This window comes from Marmota flaviventris, chromosome 7, assembly GCF_047511675.1.
Source record: "Marmota flaviventris isolate mMarFla1 chromosome 7, mMarFla1.hap1, whole genome shotgun sequence".
Taxonomy (NCBI): domain Eukaryota; kingdom Metazoa; phylum Chordata; class Mammalia; order Rodentia; family Sciuridae; genus Marmota; species Marmota flaviventris.
Window position 1 is genome coordinate 51,094,101 of NC_092504.1, and position 20,840 is coordinate 51,114,940.

At 34.9% G+C, this 20,840-nt stretch overlaps 1 protein-coding gene across 4 annotated transcripts in view; it reads right to left on the reverse strand.

The window, feature by feature from the left end:
• Epha5 (EPH receptor A5) overlaps positions 1–9,559 on the reverse strand; it is a 332,221-nt gene extending 322,662 nt beyond the window's left edge. For all 4 annotated transcript variants that reach the window (XM_027947325.3, XM_027947323.3, XM_027947324.3 and 1 more), the window contains exon 1: positions 9,376–9,559. In XM_027947325.3, coding sequence (XP_027803126.1) covers positions 9,376–9,559 — 184 coding nt within the window. The remainder of the gene's footprint in view (positions 1–9,375) is intronic.
• Between the last annotated feature and the right edge of the window lie 11,281 nt (positions 9,560–20,840).

Sequence of the window (20,840 nt, forward strand, 5' to 3'; positions counted from 1 at the left end):
GGTAAAAATGGGAGTTCATAACCCACGTGAATCAAATGTGTGAAAGATGATATGTCAAGAACTATGTAATGTTTTGAACAACCAATAATAAAAATTTAAATAAAATAAAATGAAGCTACAAGGCTCTAATGACATGGGCCACTTCCATGCTACTAAGTGTTCATGGACCTGGGTTTCTGTTGTATTTGTAAAAGTAAGATATTACTTTATTTTTAAGAAAATTACCTCAAATAATATAAGCTCTTACCTTTAACTTTATGCAGAAAACAAAGAATTAAGATACATGAGCTATTCAGAACACTTAATCAGTTTTATTTTTAGACTTCCTCTTTCTTTGTACAAATTATATCCATGTAGAGTCCTACCAATTGAAAAAATTGTTTTATTCCATTTGTTCTCCACAATAGTCATAAGTAGTGTTATTCTAAGTATATTACAGATAAATGAACTGGATTAAAAAATAAATGCAGAATTTAAAGTTTTAAGTGATAGAGACTAGCATTAAAAAAAAGTGTTTGTTTTGGAATTACAAAGCCAAAGTTTTATTTGTTCTTCTGATTTTTCTATGATTCCACAGCACCTAATTTTTTTCCTACTGTGTTTCAGAGTCTTAACTCAAAACCAGTGCTTCCAAATCTGCATATTCAAAGTGGTTCTTTAGTTTTATTGCTGCTGTTGTGTCCCTCCCTCCCTTAAAGAGAAATCAAATATGGTGGTTAGAGACTCATGGTTAAGATGCTTTGGACACAGCAGTTTTCAAGTATTCCCTACCCCAAAAGGCTGGCTGTAGACTTTTCTAGGAGGCTCATTATGCATCACTACACTGCTTAGAGTGAAACCCTTGAGTGAAATGAGAGCTCACAGTCATCTTCCTCAGGACCAGGCAATTTGTCTCACCTTTCCAGCTAATACTGGAGGGGAGGGCTTTGAGTGAAAGCTAAACTTGGCTCACAGAGCAGCTCCTGCTGGGGACTGCTGGGCTTTTCTGGTGCCAGCCAGATCTACCTGCTGAGTATGTCTTTCCATAGAAAAGACATTAACAGGCATCCTGGAACAGGAAGGTTCAGCCAGTCCAAAGTAAATTAGTGAATCTTTTAAGAGAGGCAAAGCTGACAGAGACATCTTAAACTCCTGTATTTCTGATTAAGCACAAAAAGTATGACTGAGTTGGATACTGTCTATTCTTTGCCTTTAGAGAAAAGTCCCCAATTTACTTTAAAAAAATAAAAAAGAATATTATCTTTTTAATGCCTGTTTGAAATCATGGTTTCCTGGGGGTGCTGGAACATACCAAGTATGGGCTCTCTACCCTCTTAGGCTGCCTTTGTGGGGGAAGGAAAGAAGGAGAGAAAGAGATGTGATAGATGAAAATAAGAGTGTGAAATCATAAGAGAAAAAAGACATTATCCATCTTTGAGTAAAAGAACAGACTGTATTTTCCCTAAACCTTCCAATAGTTAGCCTGAAACATGTTTCTAAGTAAGAACATTTTCTCACAAAGCATATGCAAAATTTTTCAACCCTCAGGTTTTGGCTCTTCTTTTGTTGTTGTGGTGGTGGTGGTGGTTGTTTGTTTGTTTGTTTTGGGTTTGGGTTTTTTTTTTATCACAGTTATTTACTCAGAGCTGTGGGTCCAGATTATTTAGAATTGAAGACAAACTTGATGGATAGAGAAGATGACCTGGGCAATAGTCCAGCAACTAAAACATAATTAGAATTATTACAAACACTTTAATCCCAATTATTTAATTCATGGGGTGTCTAATGCCACAAGTATTTGGCATGTCTCAACAAAACAGATTAAAAAAAAATAGAAGAAATGTCTATTTGGGTCTTTAACCATTTATTGAAAGCTAGAGCAAAGTAAGAAGAAAAAAAAAGAAGGGAGGCAGATCTCAGAAGACAGATCAGTAGAGAAAGGAGATTGAGTAGGGGGGGACAAGGAATGGGAAAAGGGAGGAAATAGGAAATAAATTTGACAAAATTATGCCACGTACTTCTGTGAATATACCACAATGAATTCTATCTTTACATATAACTATAAAGCAATAATTTTTAAAAAAATAGACGAAAAACACCAAATATCTGAATCAATTTGAACTAAAGAAGCTTTTTTATTTGTTTGTTGCTCTGTTTTGTTTTTAATTAGGTTGTGGTTTGTATCTTCAGAGTCATGGTGAAACTAAAACAAAATTAGAATGTGTGTGTGTGTGTGTGTATGTGTGTGTGGTATTCTCTTTATATAAGATAAAAAAAAAATAAAAGCCAAACATTGATTTATATTTAATTTGGGATAATACTACATTGACATCCCTCCCAGTCCTTTCTCCAATCTTATGATAACCCTTCCACACACCCCAAACACATCCATGGGCACATACCCATAGCCTAGACAGGTTATCAAACTATGCTTAAGAAGTGCCTATTAGTAAAAGGCATGGACACTGAGTCACTTGGAGATACAGAGGAAAGGAGGCATGACCTGTATTTTCATTCAAAAAATTTCTATATGCTTTCTCATTGTTTAAGGAATCATTTAAATAATATCAATAAAGTAACTCATAGAATGATAAGAAACTAAAGGCTGTGGATCCTATAGGAAAAGAAGAGCTAAAAAAAAGTTCAATTATAAACAGAACTTAGCAGGTTTTCTTTAAATGTAATAGAACAAATTGTACTCCAAAGGCCAAATTCACACAATTTTTAGAGGATTTGCATACAATTTTTAAACAGTAGACATTATTCTTTATGGTTTCTTTAAGTTGCTAAAGATAAAAAATCATTTGAAAAAGTCAAACTAACATTAAATAGCAGTTAATAAATGCCATCATACTAAAGCACAGTTTTTTATTCCAACCTATTAAATTACTGGTTCATTTACGACTTTTTACACCTAGGATTCTCATTAGGGATACTAGATGAAATTTTTGAGATTTTATGGGGGGAAAAAAGCAAGACTGTAATTTAGTAAACATTTTACCAGTTATTATGAAAACTGTATGTTTCTTATAGCATATGTTATTAATTTAAATTTTTACACTAAAAGATTACATCCAGTAAGGATTTTTTAAGATTACAGGGAAAGAAGTTAAATGTGAATTTAAAATCTTTATTTCTCACAAAATTCACTAGTCAGAATTATGCTTTAAGTCATTCATTTAAACGTTTTCTGTTATTAAAGTATGAATGTTAAATTTAAGCTATATATTTTGTTTAATATGATAAGAATGAGATGAATAAATTCTTTATATGTGAAATCTCTGGTGTCAAAAGAAGGATGCAAATTCCAATCAAATGTTAATATTCAAGAATACATGTACCATTTGTAGCTTAATTCACACCATAGCTATTTTACAGTATTACTTATAGAATCAGTAAATCCTACTATATTTTTGAGGAAAAAAAACCTTCTTTAAAATGAACTTTGTTTATGTTAATAAATGAATTATTTAAAGTGAGCTCTTATTCAAAATTTATATTTAAAATGCTTACACTGCAATCTCTCTCTCTCTCTCTCTCTCCCTCCCTCCCTTCCTCCCTCCCTCCCTCCCTCTCTGTCTGTCTTTCTTTCCCTCTCTCTCTGGCAGGGGTCTGTACTGGGGATACTGGGGATTGAACCCATACATATTCACATACATACACACTTATATGCACACATAATAGGCAAATACTCTGTCACTTAGCTCTACCCCTATCCCTGCAATTCATTTTTTCCTTGTTTAACAATTCTAAATGTACTTTATTAACTCAGAGTAAATTAATGTCTGGAAAATCAAAAACTATAAAGAGAAAAGTAAATGCAAAATAAAAGGAGATTCTCCTAAGTATTGATATTTTGTGATGTTTTGGAAATTTAAAATTTAAAAAAAAAACTTAAAAATAGATAAATTAGGAAAATTTGTGTTTTGAAATAAATATTTTCAATGAAAACAATAATTCATAAAAGATGCTCACAGCAAATAAATGTCAAACTTTCCATTTTTCTAAAAGCACTAAAGGTATATAGTGCTTTAAAGAATATTCTTGTAGCACTAGAGTTATATAGTACTTTAAAAATTATTATGAATACATTAGAAACTCTCCCATTATTTATTTTCTATGAAACTCTCCCATTATTTATTTTCTATGTTTAATTCACCTCAGTGAATAAACACATTTTGTTGGTTATATTATTAACCTATTTTGAAAAATATATGAACCACTTCAATCTGTTTACAAAGCCTTTAGAATTCATCTTCCTTTTCATAATCTACCGATAATTTGTATAAATATGTACTATATTTAATTACATTAGACTGGGATAAAACATATGATAAATTCTTTAATATAAATTAACTATAATTAAGTGTGTATATGTATAAAACAGACTAGAATAACTCCTTCTGAGAAATTCTACCTATCCTATTGATTATATAAATTTTGAAAGAAATAACTAAATATGTATATACCTAGTAGACATATCGGTAGGAGCCATTTCACCCCTACTGAGATAGATATACTCACTAGACATACTTAGATCAGTAAAAATCATTCTGAGTCTAAAGGTAACAATTTATAGCTTTAACTTTCATGCTAGTTTTGTAACCATAATTTAGTCTTTCTGAAAAAAAAGTAAAGGTAAATACTGCAATCAAATGTTAACAATTAATAAGTAAAGTCTGATATTCATACTCTGATGTGCAGCTTGATATTCAGTTAATTCTGATGCTTTATGAAAATCATTGTAAAACTATTTTACGATTCTCAAAAATACTGTAACAATTTCCAAATTATTAAGTACCTTCACTAACTTAAATTCAAGCTATCCACTTAAAGTATAATAATACCTGCTAATTTAAACTGAAAAAATATTGCATAAGAAGTTATAAATACTTTTTAAAGTAGTTATTTCTTCAAAAATAAATAGCATATTTTTCTTCTTAATAAGAACATTAAATTTGACTCAGAGAAGGAAAAAATAGCTATATTTAACTTATATACTCATGCATATTATTGTGTATTTTTACAGTCAAAGGTAGAGGGTTTTTTTTTTCCAAATGAGAGAAATTATTTAGCTATTCAAGCTTCAAATACATAAAATGCACTCCAAACAAAGGGGATTCAAGTGGTGGTGTCAAACAGCAGAAGTATAGTGGAAAAACAAAAGCACATTCATTTTCTCATCAGTGGGTAATACTGAATAAAATATTTAATTAAATAATTTGGGAATGCTTATCTATAATTAGCTACATGGTTTATTTTGATATTTTATGTACAGATACACACATTGTAAATGGTTACGTTTTGTAGAGTGTAGTAATAATATAAAAATGGTAAATAGTGCATTTCTAAATATTAGAAAGTGAACTCTTTTCCAAGAACAACTAGATCCTATGTTAATTAGAATAAAGACTTAATAATCTTTACCAGTGATAAAATTACAAGGAAATGTCCAATCAAGAAGAAATTTCCATTATAAAATCAGGAATTGTGCGCCGTCTTCTTTTTCACATGAAGAAATGAAATCCTCTTACCTGTCACCCTGGCCTCCAAGAAAGAGCTTAAAATGTCAAGACCCAGCCTCCTCCTGCCCTCCTTTTCATGGTTTATTAAGTGAAAAGCCCAAACTTTTCATGGTCCCTTCTGGTTCCAACAATCTATGATTCAAATAGAGGTAATGACTCTCTTTTCTTGTTCAGTAGTGTCCTGGTGAGGGAGTGATTTTACTGTCCTTTTTCTGTGGGGTCCTGCCGGTTTATCTAAAAGGAAATGAATTACAACAGAAGGACAAGGCCACAAAATAAAGCCATTTAGTTTTACAAATCTATTATGTCCTCCAATCTGTTTTATGGGCCTGGTCCTATTATAAATCGAGAAACAGTCTAAAACAAACTTTTCCTCCTGTCTCTTTTCAGTGAAAACATGTACAATTTTCTGATTGTCTCTCAAGCAGTTCAGTCTCCCCTTTCCTTATGTGTTTCTTTTCCCAGAACACCTCCATCCCACTTTCTCGAACATACAAAACATTTGGAGACAAGAAACTGGACTTTTCAAATACAAACTGCTGACAACTGTCAGAAGCACTTTACTGGGACATTACTGACTGCAGCTTCAATGAATTAAGCTTGATTCACTGCGGGTGAATCATTTTCAATGCAGAGCTGTTCAGCAGTAATTGGCCAAGAATCCCTGCTGAGAAAAGCACTTGTCAAATAATGCTTGTTTACAAATATATCTCCAGACAGCAAAAAAATGGCAGTTACTGAATAAGTTCAGGGCCACCTCCAAAAATTCATAAACATGGACTTCCCCCCTTACTTTAATTTGTTAAAATTTTATCGTTGATACACTTGGTAATAGTGTCCTGCTTGATCAATCTGAGGCAAGTGTCTTGGTAAATATGTCTCTGAACTATTCTATGATAAAAATTTTTATATTGTACTATAGATTGAAGGTTTCTTCCACTTGCAGTTTATATCTGTAAAAAGATAACTGAAGACATAATTACCTTGTAAATTGCTTAAAATTTTTGCTAAATAATAGATTTTCCTTCTATTGTCTGCTAATCAACACATTCTAAATAAATAAATTTAACATCAATCCAAGATTCTAGATACAAGTTTGGCTTTTTCTGTTCAAGCCTGCTTATTTAAATCTATTAAAGTTAAATTCTAAAAATGACAGAAATACCAATTTTGAATGTAAAGTCACATTTATTTCTTTCCACCTGATGAATCAATGTTTTTCACAAAATGAAATCTTTAAAAATATACATACATATATATATATATATATATATATATATATATATATATATATACACACACACACACACACACACTCATATACAGCAGTTCTTGAAATTACTAAACATCTGTATTAGGTTGAAGAGCAAATTATATGAGAGCAAGTTATTAATGAATTTAGGGTGTACATCAATTCTTTCTGTCCTTGTCCTTTCAAAGTTCATCCTGAAACAAAACCAAACTGAAAAACTCTAATCTGACTCACTAATTAAGTAAAACAAACAGTCTGCTGCTACAAATATTTTAATACATTTATAATAACACTAACATGGAAAACCAAAAGGGAAGACTGGATTTCATAGAAGCAAAATAAAGGTCTGAGATGATACTAAAGGAATGATGGAAAATTGGCAAAGATGGGATAAATTAGATAAGACTGATGGCAATAAAATTTTATTTCTAAGTATGTATAACATAAAAATTATGTATATGTCACAAAATGTGTCCCAAACAACAGGCACACTTTTATTCTTGTGTCCTCAGAGGACTGGAGGGTAAAATACTGCTTAGTTTTTTTGGATTCCCTCTCCAACAACCCTATCTCACTGTAGCTCAAGTTCGCTGTGTGTTCTAGTAGTTGGGTAAGACCATACAACCTGTGGACATGAAATCTAAAGTGAGTCAGTCTCCATTCCAGAACATTACACCAGATTAGGAAACTGGTGCTACTTTCTTGCTTCCTTTTCATTTATTTCTTTCTCCCTGTTTTTCCTCTTCCCATAATCTTAGTCCTTTAACCCACTTGATCCCCTCACTCTGAGAATTCACTTCTTTCTGTTCTCTAACAGTGACTACCTGTACTCTACCTCAATTCTGCTCCCTCAACATACATACAGAAAAAGACTTGAAATTAAAATGGAAAAAACGAAAGGGTGACTCTTTTAGGTCTAACCAGGATGCTCCTTTTCGTGGAATAAGACAGTTAAAAGGACCCATAACCCTGTTAGAATCTTTAACACTTTTAGCCGAATAAATCTAGCATAAGACGTTAGTGAAAGGTCTACAAGACTTCATAAAACACTTTTTCAACTTCATGAGGAAGGGAAAATACATATTGCTTGGCTTAATCATGGGAGAGTACATTTATATGTATCCATATCTACCGATGGATATATATTCTCCTTTGATCATATTAAAAAAAAAAAAACTAAGCATATGGTTAAGGAGACAAAGTTCCTGGGGTGGGAGGTGGTGGGGGGTCTCGATCTGCCAGGCTCTCGCTAGGTTCCTTGGAAGCTGGCAGCAATAGGATACCAGCTCAGCGCGTTCTCCTACAGCCAAGACTGAACCCGTGCAAGTCACGAGGATACACAGGACTCTCGGCTGCTGCTTCATCTTTCCGGTCCAGCTTCTTCTGCCCCAGGAGTGGAAGGAATTTCTTTAAGCTTCTGCGTGTCATGCTTCACATCCACAGCTCCAAACCAAAACCCCAGCATTCCAAATAATGGTCAGAGTTTTCTATTTTATTTTAAAATTTATTTTATTTATATTTTAAATTTGCGTGATGACCGATCCTGGTATCCCTGATCTGATCAGAGATGCTCACTGCTCTGGACACCCTCACATCCCCTATCGCGCAGAATGCGCCCTTGAGCCGAGACCCGAGCATAGTACTGGTGTGAAAGAGGAGGTACCCCAGCTGGAGGCGACAGGAGGGCGGAGGGCTGAGGGTGAAGAGGCTGGCACTGGGTGGGCTGAGCACTGCTCCAGGGGCATTCAGGGCGACACAGGTGTTGCTTCCGCGCCCGGCCTTACTCTCTCAGAAGAAGGCGGGGACAATCTTCTGGTCCGGAGCGCAGAAATGAGGGTAGGTAAGGAGACCTGGGCACCAGGATCTCATGCCTGCTGAAGCAAATCTTTTTCCCTCTATGAGATAAGCCGCGGTGGGTTCCAGATGCAACTTCTAGCAGCTATACTCCTCTCCCCTTTCTGCCGCGGCATCCCACCTTCCCGCCTTCTTCTACCTTCGCTTGAGTGTGACAGTGAGACCACCCCCCAAAGAAGGGCGCCCTAACGTAGGGGTGCCTTTTGTCCTTTGCCATCCTGCCTCACGAAATAAAAGCTCTTGCCACCCACCCCAGAATAGCAGCTGATGATGCCCTAAATAACAGCTCCCAGCAGGCACTTTCCCCCAAATAAAAAAGCAAAAGCCACCCCCACAACGTCTCCCATCATCAACATCAAATAACGTTTTCTAAAAAGCTCCACCTGTCCTGAAATTCTTGTCATTGCTTTTCTCACTAAACGAAATGACACTTCTCCAGGCGCTCTGAGATCTAGCCGCACCCAACCTCCCAGCGCGGGTCTCAGACCCCTCTTTCCTCCTGGCTTTCAACTTCCCCGCCCCCAATCAGCCTGGGTCCACAATCAGGTTCCTCCCTGGCACTCCTCAGCTAATGTCAAACAATGCAACCAAAGACAGCGGAGAGGGAATGAAAGGCCAACGAAACCGGACGACAAATACAAAATCCACATGAGGAGAAGGATTTAGTCCGCGGCAGCCGCTTCTAAAGCTCTGTGACCCGCTCCCCCAGGCCCCGCCTCACCCCTCCACCCCAGGTGGCTGCTGCCCCCACCTCCATTTCCTTACCTTCGTTGCTGGGGCTGGCCAGGAGGGTCCGAAGCGCGGCGCACAGGAGAAGGCACGTCCAGAGTGGGGCCCTGCGAGGTGCGGAGTAGCAGCCGGCCAGAGACGCAGGGGTACGGAGGGTGTCGCCGCCGCAGCCGCCCGGGGGCCTTCGGCGTCCCGCACCCCGGGGCCGGGAGCCCCGCATCTTCTCCTACCCTCTTCTGCCGCTGTTGTCCCGCGCGCCTCAATCCACACCTCTGTCCTCAAGGAATGGGCGAGGGAGAGTCGGGGCTCCTCCTTGTCCCCCGTGGGTTCCTACGCCTTCTGGCACGCGGCTCTTCTAAATGCGGGAACCACAGACCCGCGGAGACAGCTGAAGTTTGCTTCTGGCTTCTTTCGCCTTCCCCCTCAGTAGGATTCAATGAAACACCAGCTCTGCTTGCTAGAACTGTTCTTGACTGGGCTCAACCAAGGGTGCCGGGAGGGTCTTGCGTCCTGTTCCTTTGCCTCTTAAGACTTTTGAAGAATTGCGATTTTTAAATGCCACGGGCGGGGGGGGGGGGAGGGAAATGTTCCTTTTCAGTCTTCAGGGCTGAAATGGACGAGGGTAAGGAAGGCAAGTCATCTGAAGATGAAATTTCCAATATAAAGAAAAGCAGGGTGGTAAAGGATAAAGAGAGAGGAGTTGAGAAAATATGGGGTGAGGAAAAAAAAAAGAGAGAGGCGAGCAAAGGCAAAGATCCAAAGAGTTCAAAGAGGCTGGCAGAAGGAAATAGCTGCGGGCTGAGTGCTGACGAGGGGCGGTACTGACGGCAGTGAGCGGGCTGGAGCGCGGAGCTGGGCTGCGGCGGCACGGAGCTGCTGCGGTTCCCGCTGCTCAGCGAGGAGGCGGTGTGTGCGCGGCTGCGAAGGCGAGCTTGAAACTGCACCGCCACAGCGCGCTCCTGCTGTGTCTGGAGCTCTGGCGTCTCCTCTGCCTCCCTGCTCTGCGCCTCCCACCCTCCTTCCCTCCTCCTCTTCCCAGCTCCCCCGCCCCTCTGTGCTCGCAGCCTCGCCAGTGAGAATCTACTGTAAGTGTGAGTTGCTTAGACGAAGTCACACACCCACGGAGGGAAGTAATCTGCAGGCTGCCGTGGTGAGTGTTGCCTAGCGGTCTCCCGGAAAGGCGCGTCTTCCTCCCCAGATAATTAGGGCAAAGAATCCTCCTGACGACGCCAGCGAGGACCAGAGTTCCCGGGAGGCAGAAGGGAAATCAGCCTTAGCTCAGCATCAGCCCTTGGAGAAGCGGGTCCCTTGGTTTGGCATATTGGCTGCTGCCACTCACAGGCTTGTGGCATCAACAACCTTGTCGTCACACAGCCGCGCTTTCACAGGCTCTGCTGGTCCGTGGCTAGTTTCTTAAACAACCATATCGCTCATTGCTATTGACCCTTCCTGTCCTTCCCATAGTTTGGCGGCTTGAAGGAGAGAATTACCGAACGTTTTCATCAGAAGTAAATTGTAGAATATCTAAATTCTATTCAGGCTGTAGGTCTCAGATTTCAGGGAGTTAAAGAATTTGGGAACTGAGATTTGTACTGTCAGATACTTTAAGATGTCATGATTTAATTCATTTATGTAATTAATAGAATGTTTAAGTATTTTAGAAAGTATATAATGTGCAGATATATGCAATTACTTCTAGTGATATTAGCATGGGTCAAATAATCTCAGGGGTTAATTATTTTAATTGCTTGTGTTCTCTTACATTGAGAGGTTTACAAATAACCAGGAGAAAAACAGTTTAAGACAACGTTCTGTGCTTCACCTCCGTTATGTCTTCCTTTGCTTTAATATTTTCCATCAATTTACTCATACATTCGTCGAAAGAGATACATCTGAAGGGCAATTTTAGTAAACTGGCATTTTTAAGAAAAAACTGCGAATAAAAACGCATTCACAAAAATGTGATTTTAGAATAAAGATATCTCATTTAACTTGGGGTCTAGTAACAACTGTCAAGATTGGGCTTGTATTCACACCTAATAAAGATGAACCTGTTCACCAGCTTTGACTTATCTAGACTCCTGTTTGCCTTCACAATAAATCTATCGCACTCTTTAGCTGATGACATTTGTTTTTTGATTAAATATTTGCAATGAAGATGGAAGAATAAAGCTGCAGTTATGCAATTTTGTAAAGAGGTGGAAACTCATCTTTGATTTTTTCCCTGAAATATTTCGGCACCAGAAGTGTGAAATCAGCTTCATTCTATTATAATGTGCTTCAAATGCATGTAGCAAATTTAGAGGAATGGCAACAAATCAGTCTTTCAGTTTGGCTAAAAGCTTCACAGTGAGATGAAAAGTTAAAATGCATGTTTCTATTTGAAGACCATTCAAAATGTAAGCATCTTTCCCTACCCCATTTATAGTTGAGTTACTTAAGAATTTCTAAAGAGAATAATAAGATATCTAAAGCCTAAGAATACATAATAAAGCTAATATGACATAAGCTGTTTAATGTGGTTTTGAGCTAGTTGTTTTACTTCTATAGGCCTCAATATCCTCATCAATAAGATCAGGGATATAGAGAAGATGATCTTCAAGCTCTCTTCCATATTCTTTGAATTTCTATCTTATTCCCTAGTTCATCAAGCTTTGGCTATTTACTATTGACTACAAAAAAATAAAAATTTCTTCAGCTTAGAACTTAAAGACAAAAAAGGCTTAGGGAAATTTTCTATTTTATTTTTCACTAAAATTTTAATCTCAGTGTTCCTCTAAATTACCTCATGTGTCTGAATTTTATATCTGCCCCTCCATTCTACAGAAATTCCACTCCCTAACAATTATTTAAACCACCCAAGACACATAGTACTTTCATCTAAATCCTACGCATTATTCAAGAAGAGTCAGACACTGAAGCCTGATTCTTTTCCAGACAAGAAATGACTTGGTTCTTTTCTTGGAAGTATATGTAGCTTGTGATTTATGTCAATCAAAAAATTACCAATATTTTCTGAATGTGAAGTTGGAAGTAATTATCCATCTGGAGGTTGAATATAAAGGGACAAAGAGAATTTAAAATAGAGGTATCAAAGAAAACCTGGAACCCTGGTCATTACACTCATAATTGTGTGATCTGCTACCCAAGATGGGCTAATTCAATGATTGAGAATACAGAATGCAAAATCTTTTTAATTCTCCACCTTAAGTAGCTTAAGTTGTTTAATATGAGGAAGCAGGAACATCTGTAGAATGAAGCCCAAAGGCAATAATCAGTTATTTTTTTTATCTAGAGAGGGTTAATCATAGAAGGCAATGTTAGTACTTTGGCTTGGGTCTCAATTTCAAAGAGTTATCCATGTGTTGATCTGTTGGCATGCCAGTACTCCTAGCACACTCACATAGGAACATGGCATTGCATGAAAACTAGATCTTTTTTTTTTTCTTTCATGCTTATTGCTTTTCACAGTAAAAGGCTATGACATCAGTATTGGTTTGGATGTCCTATTGTTTGCATTTCTTATGTTTGCAATTGACTGCTATGGCCTCAAAAGGTAAAAGTCACTGGTTTCTTGCTGGGTCTCTGCTTGTACATGACTTCAGTACTAAGTTTCAAGAATGAGGGATAATCTAGAGTAACCTTAATAAGGCACCTAGAATGTTTACTACCCTTATAAAACTTTTGATATATGATTGAGTTCAATGTATTAATAACCCTGAATATATCTTCTTTGCACTCAAAATAGAGCAACAATCTTGAAGAAAGACTTATTACTATTTAGTAAAGGTTTGCCATGTTTGAAGCATTATGTGATGTTTTTACAATAATCATTTTTTTACATAATGCTGACACTTCAACCATGATGTGAGTGTAATTATCACTCCCATGTTAATGATGAGAAAACTGAGGAAATGAGGTTCGGTGATCTGAGTGCTAATTCAGCTGGTAAGCCATAAGAACTTTATCCCTTGGTGCTGACTCTATCCAAGAAATGCTAATGTAATGGAAGTAAAGGATAGAATTAATAACCAGTTGATTAGATAAAGAAGACTACTAAAAAATTTTACATTAATGACAAAAAATAATAGATCAAAATATTCAAATTCATGTTTATTTAAATCCAAAAGCAAATAAGCAAGTATATAGTACAGATCAGATAAATTAATAGAAGAAAATGAGAAACTAATATCATAAAAAACATTATTTAGAGAAAAAAGATAGTTTAAGGTACACAGAAGCATGCTGGTAGAAGAAACATGTACAGTAGAGATCATTGACCAAATCAAGAAAATAACAAGGTTAAGGATTGTAGTCATATAATATTAGCACAAACAGGTGTCCCAAAGCCTGTGTATATAAACCTTGGAAGAAAACCTAAGCAAGAGTCTTTATAGTCTTTTATTTAAAATGTTTTTGTCTCTTAGCTGCATTTTCTTGTAGGGAGAATTGATAAAAAACAATAGCAAAGCAAAAGATATCATTAGATATCCAATGAATCTTTACTATCCTAATGAAGTTAATTTTTCAGACCCACGACTTGCTGAAGAGGTTAGATGTATGTTGATGTTAATTATTTTAAACCGAAGGTAAATGTTCACATTATATTTAAGAAATCAATAGGGCTTGAAGTTCACAATCAAGATAATATTTTAGAAATCATATTTATATATTGAATTTTAATTTAATGAACATAAAAGAAAATATTTCATTTTTATTCAGCGTTATTCTGACCTTTAAGAATTTTTTATCTCCATCAATGACTCACATTTCTACCTATTTATGTGAGATTAAATTTTATTTCAAGTTAATTGTATCAGTTGGATATTTTTAACTTTAAAAACAATAAATAATAATATTTTAACCAATTAATAAGGGTTGGAATATGTCAATTATTTTATTACTTAAAAACAAATTGAAGTATTACTCATCAGAATCCTCATTTATTTATTTTTTAATTGATTTTATTATTTTTATAATACACAGCAACAGTGGAATGCATTACAATTCTTATTACACATATAGAGCACAATTTTTTTTGTATCTCTCTATATAAAGTATGTTCACACCATTTTATGCCATTATACATGTACTTTATAATTAAAAATATTTATATCAGAATAAGCACTCAGTTTTCTCCTATGACTATTTAGAAACAAGTAAAGTCCTTACGCTATCTATGGTTATTAATAGGAGTTCTGTAACAAAAAAAGAAAGACATAATATTCAAATAAATTACAATGAGACAAAGAACCACACTGGTCCTTGTTGGTGATCTAGTCTTTAATCGTCCCTATAGCACTGTACCAGGATTGAAGATATCATAGCATAGTGTGAAACCAAGGCTGATATAGTTTATGGTCAGGCAAATTGACTTACCAGGAAATTCTTTGACGGTTGCTTGCCTCCAGCATCTTGGACAACTGCATCATATAAGGATGTGGACACTGAAATAATAAGGTCTCTTAAGGCTGAAGAAGAAAAGTGTGCACAGAAGTGTCATAAGATTGATGTGACTTAACTATGAGCATTAAAATTCCACTTAATTCTAACCCATATTCCAAAACCCAGAAATATTTGCTATTATGTGTGAAATAAGCTGTAATATTTTTATATTTAGAGGACTTTTTTTAAAATTCAGTACTATGCTCAAAACATTAATAATAACGAATCCACTCATATAAGAACAGGCTTTATAACATAACTAGATACAGTTTGTCAAGGGAAAAACTGATCAATTTGCTCAATGACACAGAACAAAAGGGGTACATAAGTGACCAGCCTTTTGTTATCACTGTTCACTGTCTTGTTGAAGAAAATTTTTCTTAAAAGTTAGCAATGATGAGCTCATGTACTCTGCTGGTAGGCTGTTAATCTAGAATGCCTTTTGCAGGGTGGCTTTCTTAGTATCATCAAGTGATTTTAAAATGTAACTAGTTTTATATTTAGCAATTATTTTTTTCAATTTAACCAAAGAAATTAATTAATATGGGCTAACATTTAAAACATATTGATATATTTAATAGATAAAAGAAAAAATATACTCAAATGTTCAATTAGAAGTAGTAAATACAGAAATGGTAAATATGATACAATATTAGAGAGCCATTTAAATACTCAGATGCATATCTACACAAAAAGATAGCTCTAAAATAACAAATTATAAAAGCTTAATAAGATGCAGACTTTAAGTTTATAATGCTATGTGCTATTAATAACATCTGCATGTGACTAGTGAGATAATTTGGATTTCTTTTACTTTTAATTGTTACACTTTCTACAGTTTAGCATTTATTTATTGCATTATAATAATATAAAAATAGAAATAAACATATCCTAGAGGAAAATTTTTATACATTTATGTATACATGTTTGCATGCATGCCTGCATTCACACGGATACACACACGCACCCACAGAGCCAAAAATAGTAATAATGAATTCAAAGAAGAAAGGAGGGAGAGAGGGACAGAATACAGTAGAAAGAAAATGATGAATACTTTTTGTTGTCATAAATTAGTAAAATAATTCTTTCATTTAACCTCTGATCCTAATCTATTTGTTTGACTTGATCATTTTCTGTGGCATATTCACATCTCTAACTATTCCAGAAATTCTGAAAGGTGTAAGTTCTATTTGTACTTTATGTTTCAATTCATTTCCCTGACAAATCCTCTAGCACATCCATTTTATTCATTACGTTTCTGATTCTGTTTTCTTTCTATACTGGCTTATTTCATAAGTGACAACACCCTTTCTCCTTTGCTAACATGTAGATTGTGAATAGCTAATTTTATTAAAGCATGTGAACAGAAAGAAATACTCCATCACAGAATTAGTAAATGTCAATACCTGGCTTCCTAAAATTTTAAGTCTAAGGATTTATGGTTTAAATATCACAGAGAATTGATGTTTTATTCAAAACTCTTTCCTGGTGTCTGTCTTCCTCTATGAAAACCATTCTTCATACATTTATTCTTCAAGCACTTAAACTTTTACTTCTCAACAAGATAGAAGATTTAAAAGTCAATTTTTTAGTGAACTCTTTTTACTTAATATCTTTTATGGGTGCTCTGCCCACAGATGGTTGACAAACAAAATTCAAAAAAATTCATGAAGAACTTTTTCTAGTTCTACTAGGTCAGCATGGAGCCAGCTTCTGAAATAACCTCTCAGCCTCATGCTTCCTCTTTGTTAAATTTATCAACTTTTATAAAACCATGGAAAGTCTTATGGAAAGGACAAATATGTATCATTATTTTTGAGTGATAAAGGATATAAGATTAACAAGAAAATGTTTGTAATGGTTATAGTAAAACAAGTCAATTTCATTAAAGATACTGTCAGGCCTTTTTGTTTGATAATTTTATAAAGTACTTTCCCATCACTACTGATGCTTTCTGAGGAAAAACTTCACTCAAAAAAAGAGCCTGAACATGAATCATAAAGCACAAATTGAGTCTACGTTTGGAATTCACTTATAGTTCTTAGTGTTAAATCTCAATTTGGTTATTAAATGAAACAGTAATATGTGAAAATGGATGTACATTATTTCATAAAATATGTGTTTAAAATATAATACAAGTATTTTTCCAGAGAACAAAAAACTTGAGAAAGAATTACTCCTCTTATTCACCTTTACAAAATATAATTCTTTTATGTTTATGCCCTGGAACTAACTTTCATCCCATGTTTATGAAAAATAATGAATATGTTTAAAAAGGTAGAATAGAAATGCTCTCTGTCTTTAAAAATCTATTTCCAAGCTGTTGCTCATGGCATCTAAATGAAGCACTCCTGTATATGTCCACAGCAGGTTTTGCAGGACACCCAACAGAGGTAATCAGAAGTGAGCATCAGTGTCCAAAAAATGTGCTAGCACTCCACCATGTAAACTTGTGTGACATCACATTTTCTCTGAAGGTTTTGCCTGTCAAAATAATTTTACCTCAAGTGAGTTTTTTGTAAACATTTTGTTTTTATATAATTACAGATTCACAGGATGTTGCAATATATATAGATAGATAGATATAAAGAAGTCCCATATGCCCTTCCCCAAATCTCTCCCAGAATTAACATAATACACATTCATAATACAAAAGCAAAACCAAGAAGTTGACATTGGCACATTTTATAAAGTTTACTGTTTTAACGGTTATACATGCACTCATTTGTGAGGTTGTGTACATGAGTCTATGCATTTGTATCACACTTTTGGCCTTGTATAGCCACCAGGAATATCAGTTCTTTTAGTTGTACCATTGCCACAATATTCCTTCAAGTTACCAATTTATACCCACACAACTACTACCCTCCCTTTCTCTCCTAAAAAGCACTAATCAATTTCTAATTAAATTGTTATTATATTTCACAAATGTTACATAAATGAAATGATGCAGTATCTATCCTTTTGAAATTAACTTTTTGCATCCATCATTGTTTGTTTCGTCCAAATTATTTGTATATCAATAGTTCCTTCTTTTATTGTTAACTAGTGTTCCTTGTATGGATGTGAAATAGTTTCTTTAAGCATTCTCTCATTGAAGGATATCTGGGTAGTTTCCAAATAAAGTTGCTATGCACATTCACGTACTTTTCCTGTGTGAAAATAACTCTTCATAGGTGTGTGGTAACTAACTCCTCAAGAGAACAATTGCTAGGCTGTGTGTTAAGTCAGTTTTCATCATTGGTTATTAATAACACGTGGTTATAGCCACAACCATGACACCTCTAACTTGTCCAGTAGAAATAGATGAAACAGACTCAAGTATATAATATTCTTTTAAAAGCACATATATTTGAACACACAAAAAGTACACAACATGTAGACAAAACAGGAAAGTAAAATAGCTGCTAGATATTGAATAAATAAAGAAGAAAATTTAAATGAGAAAAAAGTTACAAAAAATGAAATAAATATCTTGTCATGTAAATTCAACAACATTTATATATTTAAACTGTAAGTAACTTAATTGTAAAGAACTAATTATCTTAAGGAATAGCCACATAAATTCTCAGTTCCTTGATTTACCCAAAATGTATTCATCAACCTCATTTCATTTCTAAAGAAAAGGTTTCAGACTCTTAACACTTATATTCTAGTATTTCAATGAGTAACTTATATCACTTGGTACCAAACTGACATTTCAAAAGATGAGTTCAAATACATTTGCAGAGATATTTTTGAGTTCATTCAAGTTGAGCAGTACTTCTTATCTTTTGAAATGTCAAGCAGCCAGTCTGAAGAAAATGGAAACAGATCCCTTTTTAAACATGGTCATGCATGTTGGCAGAGGATTATGACTTGGTTTCTCCAACCACACAGTGAGAAAAGTTTGTTTATTCATGTGCAATTTGTTTTCTTCCTAAAAAAGAAAAAAAAAGCACTTGATAAGCAAACATCAACTATTTTAATTATTTTGTATCATGAACTTTACTTCAAGTCTCCTTTTTATACTTTTCAATTTTGGATTTCCCCATGGTATTAAATGAGTTAAAACATTTAATTGATTATTATGCAGTAATGTTGTACTACAAAAATCCCAAACTTTATGGTCAAGATAAAATATTTTAATAGGATTTATGAACACTAAGTTTGATATAAAACTATTAAAATGAAACATTGAAAAGAGCCAAATAAAAATATTTACATACACTTTACTTCATATGGATAAGTCATAACTTCCATATATGTTTAAAATCATCAAAAATACTGATGAACTTGTATGTGCTATAAAATATTAGATTGACTTCATTTTAGATGGTCACTGAATATTTACTAAAATTACTGATAGATTTTTTTTTTGTTGTTGTTGCTTAACAAACAAAACCATGAAGAGCAAGAGAACAAGAAAAAAACAATTATGGAAGCTGAACAGATGAGTGGTAAATAATATGCCCAAGAAATCTGAAAATTTGAATTCCAAAGAAACAGGCAGAAAAACTAAACAGCAACATGACTTCCAGCGCAAGCCCCAAGAAGGCTCTGAATTTTATGGCATAAGATAACTGTGATAGTGGAATGATGGAATAAAACGATGAGTTTGGATTGAGAATGTGTTCTAAAAAGAATTCCCATATTCTGGTCCTCATCCTAGGTAAAATGCCCTCTTAAAAATGCAGTTTTAGCTGGGCACCTGTAATCCCAGGATTCAGGAGACTGAAGCAGGAGACTCATGAGTTCAAAGCCAGCCTCAGCCAAAGTGACACACTAAGCAATTCAATGAGATCTGGTCTCAAATAAAATACAAAAAAGGGCTAGGGAAGTGGCTCAATGATTGAGTGTCCCTGAGTTCAATCCCTGGTACCCTCCCTCCACACACACAAAATGTGATTTTATTCTCTGGGAAAAGTACAAAAGGTGGCCTCTAATCTAGTTTATATCAGGAAGAATAAAGATTAGCATTCTGGATGTTATGTTATATTAGTTGTCTATTAGTGTGAAACAAATTATGCTAACATTCCACTCTATCATTTCATAATGCTATGGATAAATATGTGCTCTGATCTCTTCTAGGTTAATATCAAGGTGTTGAGTGGGATTATAATCATTTAAGACCCAAATGGTGAAAGATCCACTTCCAAGATCACTTGCTTTGTTACTGGCTAGATTCAGTTCCTTGTAGGCCCTTAGAAAGAAACTGTTCTCAAGTCCCTGTCATATGGGTCTTTTCAGTATTGCTTCTTGGTTCATTAAAGTGGTCAAGTATCAAAGATGAAAGAGTGTGGAAGCAAAAAGAGAGTTTTAATATTTTATAGTTTAACTTCAGAAGTGATATTTTATTAATTAAATGCCTTCGATTCATTGGAAGCAAGGTACTGAGTCAAGCCACTCTCAAAGGAGGGGACTCTACATGGATACTGATATCAAGAGGTGAGATCACAGAGGACATTTTATAAAGTGTGCCTGACACACATGATCTTTGTGCACCGAACTCCTGATGGGCCAGCATTCCTTGCCCACTCTGTTTTGAATCCATGAAATAGGACATAAAAATGGAAGAGTATAAAAAATGAGCCTATGAGAATTAAAACATATCATTGATATAAAAAACTCAATAAAATTATTGATTATGCTTGAAGAAAATGATCAAAGAGACAAAAACCTGGGAAACAGTAAATGTAAGAGATTCAAAGAACTTATCAGAAGATCAAATATTCTAAACTAATAATTTCAGAAGCAGAAAAATAATTTAAAAAAGAACAAAAGTAAGAAATAACTAAAGCATTTAAAAATGGGGGCATGTGTCTGCATATTGAAAGCTTATTCTCCACACCATAGGATCAGTAAAATGGAAAAAAAATGTACTCATCCACACTTTTTTAATTGTATGACAGAAATACTGGATAATACAATATAATGCAATGATGTTTTCAAAATTTAGAAGAAAAGTGTTTTCAACCTTGAGTTCTACATCTAGATGCATAACAATGTGGATTGTGTGAGTTAATATTTTTGTCACTGCCAATTCAACCTTTCGTAGGAAGGTAATAGATGACATT